This window comes from Lygodium microphyllum, chromosome 11 (genome assembly GCF_053477565.2).
Source record: "Lygodium microphyllum isolate KBCC chromosome 11, Lygodium_microphyllum_v1.1.10, whole genome shotgun sequence".
Taxonomy (NCBI): Eukaryota; Viridiplantae; Streptophyta; class Polypodiopsida; order Schizaeales; family Lygodiaceae; genus Lygodium; species Lygodium microphyllum.
This window is the reverse complement of record NC_141145.1, coordinates 151,422,771-151,436,116: the sequence shown is the minus strand read 5'-3', so window position 1 is coordinate 151,436,116 and position 13,346 is coordinate 151,422,771. Positions and strand designations below refer to the sequence as shown.

Genomic DNA, 13,346 nt, shown 5'->3' with positions numbered 1-13,346 from the left:
TGGTGCCCAAAGCCATCGAAGTTACCAAAGGACTCTACATGACCAACATTACGAGGGAGGCCTTCTAAGTTGATGGATTTTGTCTAGCATGATTGATTGTGCAGCAAAGAGATGCTACGGTAGGCAAAGGATTGATCCATTGCGTCCTTTCGGTCCACGTTCTTTCACATTGCATCTCTCTCTCTCTCTCTCTCTCATATACCAGTGTTACCGTCCAACGTATAATTCGATTACATCAACAAAAAAGACCAGGGAACAGGAAATGACACCGTGGTGCATATTCAGAATTTCAAAGTGATATCACAGAAGGGATTAATGGCGGCCGCTTTTGAGAGGGTGCTGGTATCGGAGGGCTGGCACTTGCCGAGATGGCGAACGTCCAACCGTGAGTACGGCAGCTTCTACACTCCTCCTCATCCTGCTGCTGCTGCTGCTGTTGCGCCACGTGCCTGCGGCACATGGGCCGAATGCAGAGACTCGGCGTATCATCGACAGGTGTGACCATGTATATCCACACACACACACACACATATATATATGGCTTCTAAGGCGGCAAAAGAACTGCCAGATCAGAATTACTGACGTGTCCATGTGCTTCAATGGTACGGAGTGATTGACGGCGTTAGTGTTTTGATGAATGGCCAGGCCTCCGGGTCGTCAACTTCCTCGTCGTCAGCATGCGGCCGCCCGCTGCAACACCAGAACAATGCAGTTCAATATGACGACGACAATGATGGGGATGCCCGTCATCATATCCATTTTGATAAGCAAATCGACCGTGCGGCCACAGCCGACGCAAGTGCGTCTCCCTCCTCTACGCAGAGTGACTCTCTCTCTCTCCCTCTTTCTCGCCGCGAAGTCAGTCAGTCACTCTCTTTCTCTCTCCCTCTCCCCCCACTAGCCCATTCGGCAATGCTGCAATTGATCACGGCCAAGCCGTCTGTTTGATTCGAGCCAATGTCCTGAACCCTCGGGCCCTCTCGAGACACCGGAAATCCCGCACCAATCGAGGCTATACATACTTACTAGAGTACTAGAGTTATGTTAGAGTTAGTAGAGTTGTCTTAACAATTGGGACTTAACAAAGTTTTGTCACATCAGTGGGAAGTTCAATGTTACTACAACATCTACTTTTCAACGTTTGCACCCAAGGTCGAGTCTCCATTTTAATATCATTTCCTCTCTTGCAGTTTCATGTGATTCAAGCATTAATGAGAACAATTACATGATCAAGCGCCACTATGATCATGGTTCTCATGGCAAGATCAACGTGCAGGATGATCCTCCCATTGATTGTTCAAAGTTTGACAAAGATGATGGAACAACTTCATTTAATCTCGATGGTGCAAGAGTTTGGAAACCAAAGCCATTGAAACCAATGATTCTTTTTGAAAAGTAAGTGAAATGTGCAAGTCAATCCTTATTGCCTTGATTCCATATTGTTCAAACAATTTCTTAGCATTTTATATAAGGTAAGCACACTTCTAGTGAAAGGATTGTGACCACAAGAGTGTGTTCTATTGTACAAGTTTGGACAAAAACATCAATTCACACCACCCTCAATAGAGACAATGAAATTCTAACAAATGAATTTCAACAACAATTGCAAGATTAATATTATGCGCATTTTAGAAGATTCTACAAGGAAATGCATCCGTAAGCAAATAATCCTTGACATGTGTATTTGCATCATTGGCTTTTTGAGAATTTCCATAGAAAAGCAAGAGAAATTGAGAAGGAAAGATTGATAGGAAGGATCATCCCTTACAAGAGAAAGAAAAGTGGTGAATGGCTTCAACCACCCTCACCAAGTCCTAAGCGGCAACAGATCCATCTACCAACAACAAATGGAGATTCTACACATCCAGCTACTAGGCGTTATAGCTATTATAAGTATTACGGTAAGTGCCACATACAATCATGGTAATACAATAGGCTATTATATATACAATGCTCTACATTTTTTAAAAGTTTGTTTGTATTTTTCCCTCATGAGGTGTGGTAGATTAGGTGAACCTTGTATATTTATAAGCTACGTTATCTTTCAAGCTTAGGCCCATCTTGTTTATGTAGTTAACACTATATTAGGGAATTTGGGAATTCTCATGTAGTTTGGGAATTCTCAATATAGTTAATATTTGGCCACATGATCAAATATTGTCCCCTTACTTGAAAACGGAGTCTACCCTAATTACTATATAGGTTGTCTTTCCAAGTCCCACTTTGAAACATGGGTTAATATTTAGCCACATGGCCAAATCTTTACCCCTTATTTGAAAGTGGGACTCCAGAGATTCCCAAATTCTCTAATATGGTATTAGTTGGGATTTCTCTTATAATATTAATTGTGCTAGAATCACTTTCACTATAGAAAATACTTATTTTACAAAACATGATAATGATGAGGGTTTTAAGTACAATTCCTTAAATAACCAAAATGGAATGAAAAATAAGTTAGACCTAGAAATATGCAGTTTAATACCAAGAATTATGTGGAAACAAGTGATCTTTTAGGACACATACATAAAGACTTGTATGATCGTGATTGCCATATGTAAATGACTAAAAAGTGTATAGCACATTAAGTGGCATTAACTACATTCAACTTAAGCACTAGATTGATGAATGCACTTTCTTATAATGTCAAGATTTAAAGAGAAGGGGTCGCATTATGTGCACAATAGCAAAGTAATCATTCATTCTTCTAGTTTAATTCTGCTTATAGAAGGGAATTGTGCATTACAAGAATCTATATTTTGCACACACCATTGTTGTTGTAATTGAATGAGAGATGTGACGCTTTTTGCTCAAATCAAGCATGTATCAATACATATTGATCTACATTATAAGGAGGAAGTCTCTTTTTTTTAACTTGCAAAACTTTAGCTAGCATACTTATTTGATTTTGTTCTCTAATGATCTTGGTAAGCCCATGATGAAATGGCACACTTATTTGATTTCATTCTCTAATGATCTTGGTAATCCCATGATGAAATGGCACACTTATTTGATTTCAATCTCTAAAGATCTTGGTAAGCCCATGATGAAATGTCTATAAGCCATTGACCATGAAATCCTCACTTTATGTTGATGATAGGTTATGGTGGTCAAGGAGCAAAAACTAGTTGGGGCCATAATTTACCTCTCGGACAAAAACCACCATTTTCAAGGAGAACACGAGATTTACTAGATTGACAGCAAGATCATTTGGAGAAACAATGTTGTTTGGATGAATGTGAACTAGTACTTTGGTAGGCCAAGAATACTTTTTTTCCTCGTGAACTTGAAAGTATTCCCATGTTTTGAATTTCTATGGGCCTACTTGAATATATTTTTTGGGATAGTTGTTGAGACAAGCTTTGCTTTTTCAACATGGGCACCATTGTATTTTCTTCCAATACTTCCATTCATTATCACACATTGGTCAAATTTTTGGTCCCTATTTTACATGGTATCGACCCACTTCTCTTTTATGCAATAAATTGTAATGTAGAAATGTTGAAAATGGCAAAGTTGTTAGTGATTAATGCATAAAAATAGTAGTGTTTATCATTGATATTCTAAATTTTAGCATGTTATGTTTAACATTTTTTGGAAACAAATGTTTGCTATTTCTTCATGTATTAATCTCAAGAATCCAATCCTAACTTCCCAACATAAAGCTTCTCTCTCTCTCTCTCTCTCTCTCTCTCTCTCTCTCTCTCTCTCTCTCTCTCTCTCTCTCTCTCTCTCTCTCTCTCTCTCTCTCTCTCTCTCTCTCTCTCTCTCTCTCTCTCTCTCTCTCTCTCTCTCTCTCTCTCTCTCTCTCTCTCAATCCGTTGCTCTTTGTATGACTTTACATAATATACTTGTGTCACAACACACAACAATAGTAATACAGACAATGACAATAATGAAGGAAACTCTTTTGTAGAGATTTTGCTTTACAAAACTTTGTGTGTGTGTGTGTGTGTGTGTGTGTGTGTGTGTGTGTGTTCAAAAAGTAATCATTTCATTATACAAGAGCATATATGTGAGGGTTTAATGCTAGCATGATATAATAAATAAAGAAGAGTCATAGAAAATTTGATAAGGATTACCAAGGCACATTTTGATCATCTTATTGGAATTATCAATCTCATGCAATGATAAGTTCAAAATTTGATGAGGATCAAAATGTGTCAATCCCATGCCAATATAAGTGACCATGGGGAACAAAACATATCTAGCTCTTACAAGGTAATATCACTCTAAATTGGCGATGGGAAAAATAAAACATTTCTTATAATCAATAGCATACCTTATTCACTACTTTGTGATCTCAAATTTCAAAGGAAAGATGGGACAATAATATAAAGTCAATCAACTCTTAATTATCAAAGTTATTAGATCTCGTGATTGACTCAAGAATTCTATTATTAGTTATGAAATTTTACTTTTTCTTATACACACCAAGGAGTCCAAGTTAATAGGAGACCCAGGGAAGGGGTGAGGGGTTTGGGTATAGTAGTGGGGGTACCTTGCATTTATGTTGGGATACCTTCAAAACTGAATTTGGATTGAGTAGTGAGTGTTTCACATTAACAAGACAAATTGATTTACTTGTTTTAATGGGAAAAAATGACAAAAACAGGAAAAAACTAGCTAACTTTAGGCCCTACTTGGGACATAATGTATGGCATCACCAAGGATTTCTAAAATTGTGATTACTTCTCGAGAATCAAAGATCCCTTAGAGGATCATGAATGCCATGGGGGGGAGGGGGGGACATTAGGGATAGTAATATAATTAAAAAAGGGTATATATTGAGAGACTTTCCTATGTCACATAATTGATTCTAAAAGTGCATACAAGAATCTAAAATTGCAAAATTGGAAAACCCCCTTCCTTTCCCTTCATTTTTCCAAAAAAAAAATCCAAAGTAGATACATATTTTTCATTTGGTATTCAATAGTTGCTCACTTACCCTAGTGGTGGAGCATTCACATTATTCTATGGAGGGACCTAACTAGTACCTTGCATTTATGTTGGGATATCTTCCAAACTTAACCAAGATAGGTCTAACTTGCATTGCCACTTAAAAATGGTTGAGGTTTCAAGGCATTTTCTTCTGATCTCTTGCTCTCCCTTGATCATGCCTACTCCCTTGGTGTTTGTCACACTTGCTCTCTTCTTTCTCTCTTGCTTTACCCTTGCCCACTTGCCCTTGATTCCTTGACATGGCAGAGTAAGGAGATCGCCTAGCCCCCATGAATGCCTCGTATCTTTGCACGAGGTGCCATCTAATAATGTAGTAGATATGGACTATTTCTAACTCCATGCACCATTAGGGTAGCCATTATAGAATAAGGTGTCATGTTTAAAAAAAAAAACCAAGTGAACTACAACTTTAGATTTCTAGAAGTTCTTGAAATGAATCTCCATAGCTTCCTAGAGGAAGAGTGGAATCAACGATAGTTTAGGGTAGGATCCATCATTTTTTAATGTCTCATCACTAAGATCGTGTAGTTTTTTTCCCTCCCACAAGTGCAAAGCCTTGATATCACTCTTTGGTAACCTTGTTGTAGTGTAAATCCTGAATGGGCAAGGTGTGTATGAGAGAGACTCCTCCTAGAAATGGAGAGCCCTCATATTGCTAGGTGGTGACCCTTGTGTGGGGTGAACCTCAAATGGGTCACCACCAAGTGAAAGAGGCCTCTCCCAGAAGGGTAGAGCTCTCATGCCGCTAGGTGGTGACCCTTATGTGGGATGAACCCCGAATGGGTCACCCCTAAGCAAGAGAGGCCCCTCCCAAAAGCATAGAGCCCTCATATTGCTTGGTAATAATCCTCGAGGTTGAAGTAGTTCATTTGGTTTGGTGAATTTTTTTATTGACTACTTATTTTCTCTATTAGAAACACAAAATAAGATGAAGTTCAAGCTAGAGTTTGAGAATGATGTGAAGGAGACCCCCTGCTAATGTACTCCGATGGCCAGTATGCTTAATGCATTGTTCATGTACTCCTGAATTGGCCAGTATGCTTAATGCATTGTTTCCTTTTGAGGATGTTTTGCACTCTTGTAGGAATGTGCTAGCTGAACACATAAAGGAATACAAAAAATTTACTTCAAGTAACACAATCACCATAGAGGCAAATGAATATTTTCATGAATATGACTTTGGGACTAACAAAGTTGTGAAGAGAAAGTAGGTAGGATTCTATAAAATACCTAGCAATGCACATAAAGACAGAGAGAAACTACCCAATACACTCAAATAATTGTCACTATTGCAATATTCTTTTGCTTGTCTTTGCTGTTTATATCTCCTTATGGATGAGAATGACTTAGAGTCTTCAAAAGCATTACACACTAAGTACATGCATATATCATTACTCTTTGAGAGGATGAAGAGCTGGATGAGATGATACCCTTTAATATAGAAGGGGAAAGAGTAGATGCTACTCTACAAAGGTTTGAGTCAACCCTAGCTACTTCCCTCAATAAGCTAAAGAATGTGCAATTAGTCACATGTGAGGAAGGAAACTTGTTCCATTTTTACGATATCAAATGAGCTAGACTATGTATTGTTCAATTATATCATGAGCTTTCTAAATATCCATGAGGATTTAGGCTCACTACCTTAGCCTAGTTTAGTGAGGTTGACTTGGGGCGGATAGTAAATGAGGTAGATTTGCATCTAGCTATCTCTAAAATCAAAGATGTAAAGTTTGTGATAGGTGAGTGGATCCTCGAAAGCATTTAAGCAGAGGCCAAAACTTATGAGGGACAATGATTTCCTATTGAAGAAGAAAGAGTCACAATAGTTGAAAGGCTCAACCTACCCAATGTGGAAATATATGAGGTGTCAATATCACAAGAGGGTGGGGTGGCACAATCCCTTTGAGGATGAGACATTTTGTTGAAGGCAGTGAAAAAAAACAGGTATTTACTTTGTAAACTCCTTATTCTTAGTCAATCATAGTTTTTGGTTTTCTCTTTTAAGAATGTACTTTTGCAACCATATCCTAGTTTACAACAATGACTTCATTATGCAAGCGCAAGAGGCTCAAGGACATTGACTACCAGCATCTCAAGTCAACACGACACAAAAAAGATGTGGCTCTTTCATAATAAATTGGTAAATTGGATCACAAAATACACACACACACGCAAAAACAATGACCTACGATGTATTGTAGAGAAGATTTTATTGATTTGAATAAATGATGTACAATATATTTGTGCTTATTGATGTTGAGAAGTAAGCATGGAAACTCTCCTTATATTGGAGAGGATAAGGGTAGCTAGGTGTAAATGGATTGGAGGACATGGGAGCAAGGGGAAACCCTAACCCTAACCTCTCTAGAGGCTATATAAACAGCCTAAAGTACACACTGATAGTTGAGGAGAGTGTACTAGTTGTACCTTGAACAACTGACTAAGCGAGATCTTATTCTTGTACTTGAGCTCTCTCTCTCCCTCTTGTGTACACTCTCTCATGCTTACAACTCTAATTCGCCACATGGTATTAGAGCCATCTCTGATCTCTTTAGGTTCCCTAGACCTTAGCTCAAACTAAGTGCACAAGAAAAGCTTCATTTTCTCATCTTGGACCTTCAACCTCCATAGCCAATTAGTACCTATCTCCATTGGAGGAGCTCGTGTGAGCAAAAGAGGGCATGTCAGCCTTCGATTTCTTCTAAGGAACTCCTCCCCAACTCAAGATGCAGTAGCCTAGCACCACAAACCCCCACAATGGCCAAAAAACACGACGGCATTGCGAAAAAAACACAAGCAAGTGCAAATCTAGGCAGCGTGCAAATTTGCACAGTTGCATGCTCACTTGAGGGCAAATCAACGGTGGCCATCTTAGGGCTTTGATAGCCCCTCCAGTGGGCCATCTCTCTCTAAGAGAGTTTGGAGAAATTCCTCGTGTGCTGGTTGCTATGAGCCAAACCCTAACTGTGGGTTTCTGGCAGCCATAGCCAGGAAGCTTCAAGCTCACTCATTTTCATATTTTTTCAATCTAGGCATTATCAACAGTGATTTTAATAACTAAAAAACCCTTGTCAAGATTTGTTACTTCCTTGTGGAGCTTAAATGCAGATCACTTCTCATTCCATGGGCAATATTAAGCTCATAAAGATCAATCTACATTATGAATACTAGAATGAAAGTTGGTAAGAGTGCTTCTTAGCACTACTAATGCATTCAACTGATGCTCCTTACTGTTTACTGCTGGTAAATAAGAGAAATGAGTGTTATTGTACTCTTCTCTGATTCATCCCATAGCATAGAGTTGATTGATAAGCCGCATCCACTAAGAACTCCTCTAATAGGCCACATTATCAGGAGGAACCTGAAGGCCACCAGTCAAAGCTAACCTCATTGAAACCTAGGAAAACAATAAAACTTAAATCAAGGGTTGTTCGAAGAATAGGACCTCCACAATCCTATCTTAAGATATTACATATGTATGGTTTCCAACCTTTTTCATCTCCACAGCTTTAAAGTTGGTTATCATTTGTAGGGCTATCAGTTTTGCTATTTGGTTCATACTTGGCCACCTATAAAGGACTAGACACTGCCATTGCTTAAGGCAATAGGTAAGAACTTTATATAATGGCCATGGCCTATGCAGATGTAAGGCCTCAAATTCGCAAGTTCAACGGAAAAGATTTCTATCCCTAGCAAGTCCTGGTAAAATATAAAATGATGGAACGAGGCTATTGGCCCTTCATAAAAGGGACCAAAGTTATTGACCCATCCAATCCCCTTGATGTAGAAGATGATGAAAGAGCTCATGCCATCATCATGCTTCATTTAGATGAATCTTTAATTCATCATATTGACCAACTCTCCATTGCTAAGGAGAAGTGGGATGAACTTGAAAGGCTCTATGACGCCTCACAGTTGAGGAGAGTGTACTAGTTGTACCTTGAACAACTGACTAAGCAATATCTTATTCTTGTACTTGAGCTCTCTCTCTCCCTCTTGTGCACACTCTCTCATGCTTCCAACTCTTATTTGCCACAATTGATCATAACATTTCATAATGAGTATTCTCTAGAAAATGCAAGGCTCTCCTTTTTTGCACTCAAGGTGTTGATCGAGTTTTATGGAGGCTATACCATTCTAGCAAATCCAAAGAAAATAATTTTGATTGAAAAGCAATTTGGATTATGGGTGTTTGGCCTTAGATATGGGTGCCAATGCTCAAGGGATCTTTACTACTTATCATATGTTTCTCATGCCATTTTAGTGGCTTTGAAAAACTAGGCAATTTATGCTCTCACAGAAAAATGCAAATTTCACAATGGGTAAAAGATAGAGTTCTATATAGTCATTGCCTCCAAGTGTGCTAGCACCAATTATAGAGCTACCAACCTTGATGGATGAGGGTGATCAAGATGATGAAATGCCATCAAAGAAGATGAAGTCATTATCTTCGAGCCCACATAGCCAAGAATAAAGCTTTGATTAAATACTCTTTGAGCCCCATTTTTGGCCTTGTCTCTCCTCCAACCATTGTAAAGCTTTTCATTTACACATGAGTTGGTGTATACTCCTTGTCTCTTTTGTTTCAATCTTTGTAATGCAAGAGCTATGTCTATGTTTTGGCACATCCTCTTTGCTTCTTCTAACCTTGCTCTCTACTAAATCAATCTACAAAACTAATGGAAATATTCCAGGCTATTTTCCTTTTGTGCAGCACCATTGTGTCTTGTATATCCGAAGTATCTGGTCCTTGCTTGGTAATGCAAGTTCTCATCCCTTGAATGGACAAAATCAACGAACTCCCGTACTGCCTCATAAACCAAGGATTGTGATTATAAATTATATGCCATGTATAAGAAAATAGATGGAGTTAAATGGTAAGTTCAAGGCATAGAAACCAACTATAAAGATCCTTACCATATAATGTGTGAAATTGCTATCTCTCTCGACATCCTTCATAGATTTTTTGAAAATTTCAAGCACTTTTTAAAACATGGGAGATGCTTCTAAAACCAAGATATTTTATTACAATATAGGAACATTGTATCCAATGTCTCCTAGACTTTAGCCTTCCTGTTCCTTGCTCTTTCATTATCTCCATGGTCTTTAAGTGCATTATGTGTAGTGTTTTCCATTGGTTGGATGTCGGAAGAATCTTTCATGGAGTTCTTTTATTGAGCTTCCCATGGAAGTCCAAAAACCTTTGGCTTTAACTCCACATATTGAGGATTTCGTAGCAACACAATTACTAGTTTTGCATCTTTGAGGATATGTCTTGATCAAAACATTGCCTCCGTGGAGATCAATGTCTAATAAATCCTTTGCAATAGCCTTGATAGCATCATATCTAGCTATCTGGGTTGCAATTTCCATGCAAATCATATGTAAACATGCACAATTTTCTCAACTCTTCTACATAAGGTAGTGTACATGTAAACTTTCATTGCATCATCCCTAGCTATCGGGGTTGCAATTTCCATGCAAATCCTATGTAAAGATGCTGTTAACCCCAGCTCGAGACTGAAGAAAAAGAAGTAAAATATAGAGGAAATGGAAGAAGTAGGACGGAGGACAAGAAAGGGCATGATGGCCTCGAAAATCAAGCTAAAGGAAAAATCACATTTTTAAGTGAAAGGTGCCCCACAATTTTTGTAAAAGAGCGCTAGGCTCCCTCTTGTGCAAATTATAAAAGGGTAGACGGGCACAAACTAAAGAAATAGGCCAAGTAGAAGGGAATGGGAAAAATGACCTTGCCACAATGGTCGGTCATGTAAAAAAAGGGATTTTAGGGCATATATATAAAGTTAAAAAAGTGAATGAGAGCTCATTCTTTGGTGTGTTGCAACAAGAGACTCTTCTTCTTCTCTTCTTCTCATCTCTTTGCTTGCTTGTGTGTGTTTGAGAGCAAAAGTGTGAGAGTGTGAGGGAGTGACTGCGTGAGGGTGAGGGATCAAGGAGGTGAAGCTCTCCACCATCTCCTCTCTTCTTCTCCTCTCCTCTTCTCTTCTCTTGTCTTGCACGTGCGACTATGGAGGATGGAGCTTGGAGGTGGAGGCTTGAGGATGCTTGAACTTTCATCAAGAATTGTGGAGCTACCGGTGTGCTCGAGGGAGGAGGCAACTCATTCGGGCAACAAGGTAAGCTAATTATACCCCCCCCAGTAGGATCAAAGGTGCACTGGCTAGGTGAGAGATAGCCATAGGTGCTCACTTGAAATGCTTGAAAGAAAAAGCGTGGCGGTTGAGCTTGAGCTCCCTCTACATTTTGGTTCCATTGCTGGGACTTCAAGTTTGAGCGCTTCCATGCTTCAAATTGAGCATCGAAGTAAGGGTTTTATCCCCGAACTAGAGCTTGAGATAAATTGGAGGTTTTGGGTTTTTAATCCGTGCTACAAGTAAGTACTTTTGGTTTTTGATGATTAGTTGAGTAGAAGAAATCATTTCAGTACTTTGCTTTTGATTTTTGTTGCATTTAGAGTAGGTTAGGACCGAGAAATCGGAGTGAAAAGCTTAGGGTTCACTGCTGTAAAATAGGCCCAAACAGGGCACACAAATAGGGAAAAAAGGAAAAAAAGGAGTGCTTAGATGTGTTGGAATCGCAAGGGGAGTGATCGGGAAGATTAAGGTTGTACCCAACAAGGGTTTAAGACCACGAGAGGCAAGGGAAAGCCTCATTTGCAGTCTCAGCTTTGAGAGAGAGAGAGAGCTTGCAGAGCTTACATCAGATCAATCGGAGCATGCCAGATTTTTCTGCGAGATTCAGTTATATTAGACCCTTTTCCTACACCCTTAATTAAATTCTGGAAGGCCTTGCAAGTGATCGTAGCTCCAGCGCGGAGATTTTCGTCAAATCATAGTCAACACATGTTTTGGCTGGTGGAATCGGATGGGCTTTCCAGTGTCAGATTCCCTGAATCAGACGTCCGACTCCACGGAATCAGACACTCGGACCAAAGACCTTGTCCGATTCAGAAAATTGGACACTTAGGATGGACCTACCACGTCACTGCTTAGGGAACCCACCCTTGTCTGATTTCGAGAATTGGACAAGAGGAAATCGGACACACCATCTTGTTCGATCGACCCATCCGATCATGACAATTAGACCATAGATTCAGACCCGCCAATCAAACACCTATCCGAATCGGATTGAGTGCCCTGTCCGATTCTGAGAATTAGACTTATTCAAATCGAACCACCCCATGTTGTCCGATCGGACACACCTTGTCCGATCATGACAATCGGACTTGACCCTATCCGATTCCTAGAATCGGACACTAGTAAATCAGACTTTGGTAAATCGAACACATCCTGAGAGGAAAAATCTAGAAATTTGACAAACCCTGACCAACCAAGAGTGTGACCCGCACTTGAAGAACTCTCCAAATGCCTTACATACAATTACATGCCTAGCAATCATGGATGAATAGCCAAGAATCTTACGACAGCACATTTCCACAATGTTGACATGGTTAGTGATGTAGGCTGATTGTAAGACCCCAAATTGACTCTAAACAAGCTGAACGACATAGCGTAGACCCTAATGAGTGGCAAGGAAGGCTAGGAACTGAGCTTAGTGCCCCATCAAGCCATAAGCACAAGCGGGAGTGTGAAAGCTAAATAGCCATCTTTTCTTCACACTCGTACTATTTTTCAGCACTTGAGGTCCACTTGGAAAGAGCTGAAAGCCTGACTGTGCATAGTGCACGAAAAAGAGTACACCTACACTCGTAGAGTGAGGGTAAGTTGAGGACTGGTTGTAATTAACAAGGAACTCACTCAGACATAAAAACTTGAAGGAACCCACCAATAAAAGAAGATCCCAAGACATAGACAAGTGATCGAATCCCCAAAAGTAGGACCAAGTGGAGAAACGGAAAAGTCGGATGCAACAAGAATCGACACTATCAAGGAAGTGGATCTACCTAACCTCATCAACCTGATCGACAACTTGGCAGAACAAGAAATCTTAGACATGGAAGAGGGCAGCTTGGACCGTAGAAGCAACAAAGAACTTGACCTAGGAGACTTTCGTGAGGCAATCCAACAGATAGTAAGCAAATATGATGCTCAAACCCAGTTGGAACACCACGGTAGACTTGGGAAGGATATCATAGTGGATCTTGAGGAGAAGAGGAAACTAACATGCAAGGCTTTGCAAGGCATGGTTGTGTACAATCAGGATCAGTAAACTAGGAGCTTATGCCAGATCATGGAAATGTGAGAAATCCAGAGAGTGCTATCTCTAGCAGGTAGAAATCGGACAGAGCGAAAGAGCGCTAGAAGGAGACCTAATGTTAAGCGAGCTTCTAACAAAGTGACTGCTAGATAACACGGTAGTGGAGCAGAGCGCTACAGCGTTAGCAACATCACTACTGGCAGGGTTAG

The 13,346-nt window shown here is 39.8% G+C and overlaps 1 protein-coding gene across 2 annotated transcripts; it reads left to right on the top strand.

The window, feature by feature from the left end:
- Window positions 1-217: 217 nt before the first annotated feature.
- On the top strand, window positions 218-3,440 carry LOC148029528 (uncharacterized). 2 transcript variants are annotated; one of them, XM_087688722.1, is made up of 5 exons: window positions 218-495; window positions 646-799; window positions 1,191-1,395; window positions 1,717-1,901; window positions 3,098-3,440. In XM_087688722.1, the coding sequence occupies exons 1-5, from the start codon at window positions 316-318 to the stop codon at window positions 3,193-3,195; spliced, it is 822 nt and encodes a 273-aa protein (XP_087544848.1). In that variant the 5' UTR covers window positions 218-315; the 3' UTR covers window positions 3,196-3,440. The 2 variants fall into 2 exon arrangements, with proteins under 2 accessions (XP_087544848.1, XP_087544847.1); XM_087688721.1 differs by having other exon boundaries at window positions 646-823.
- The last annotated feature ends 9,906 nt before the right edge of the window (window positions 3,441-13,346 follow it).

Excerpts from the sequence above, each read along its gene's own strand:
- LOC148029528 (XM_087688721.1), top strand. The coding sequence starts at position 316 with ATGGCGGCCGCTTTTGAGAGGGTGCTGGTATCGGAGGGCTGGCACTTG. Across the intron at positions 496-645 it reads ACTCGGCGTATCATCGACAG|GCCTCCGGGTCGTCAACTTC; the intron begins GTGTGACCATGT and ends ATGAATGGCCAG. Across the intron at positions 1,396-1,716 it reads CCAATGATTCTTTTTGAAAA|AAAAGCAAGAGAAATTGAGA; the intron begins GTAAGTGAAATG and ends GAATTTCCATAG.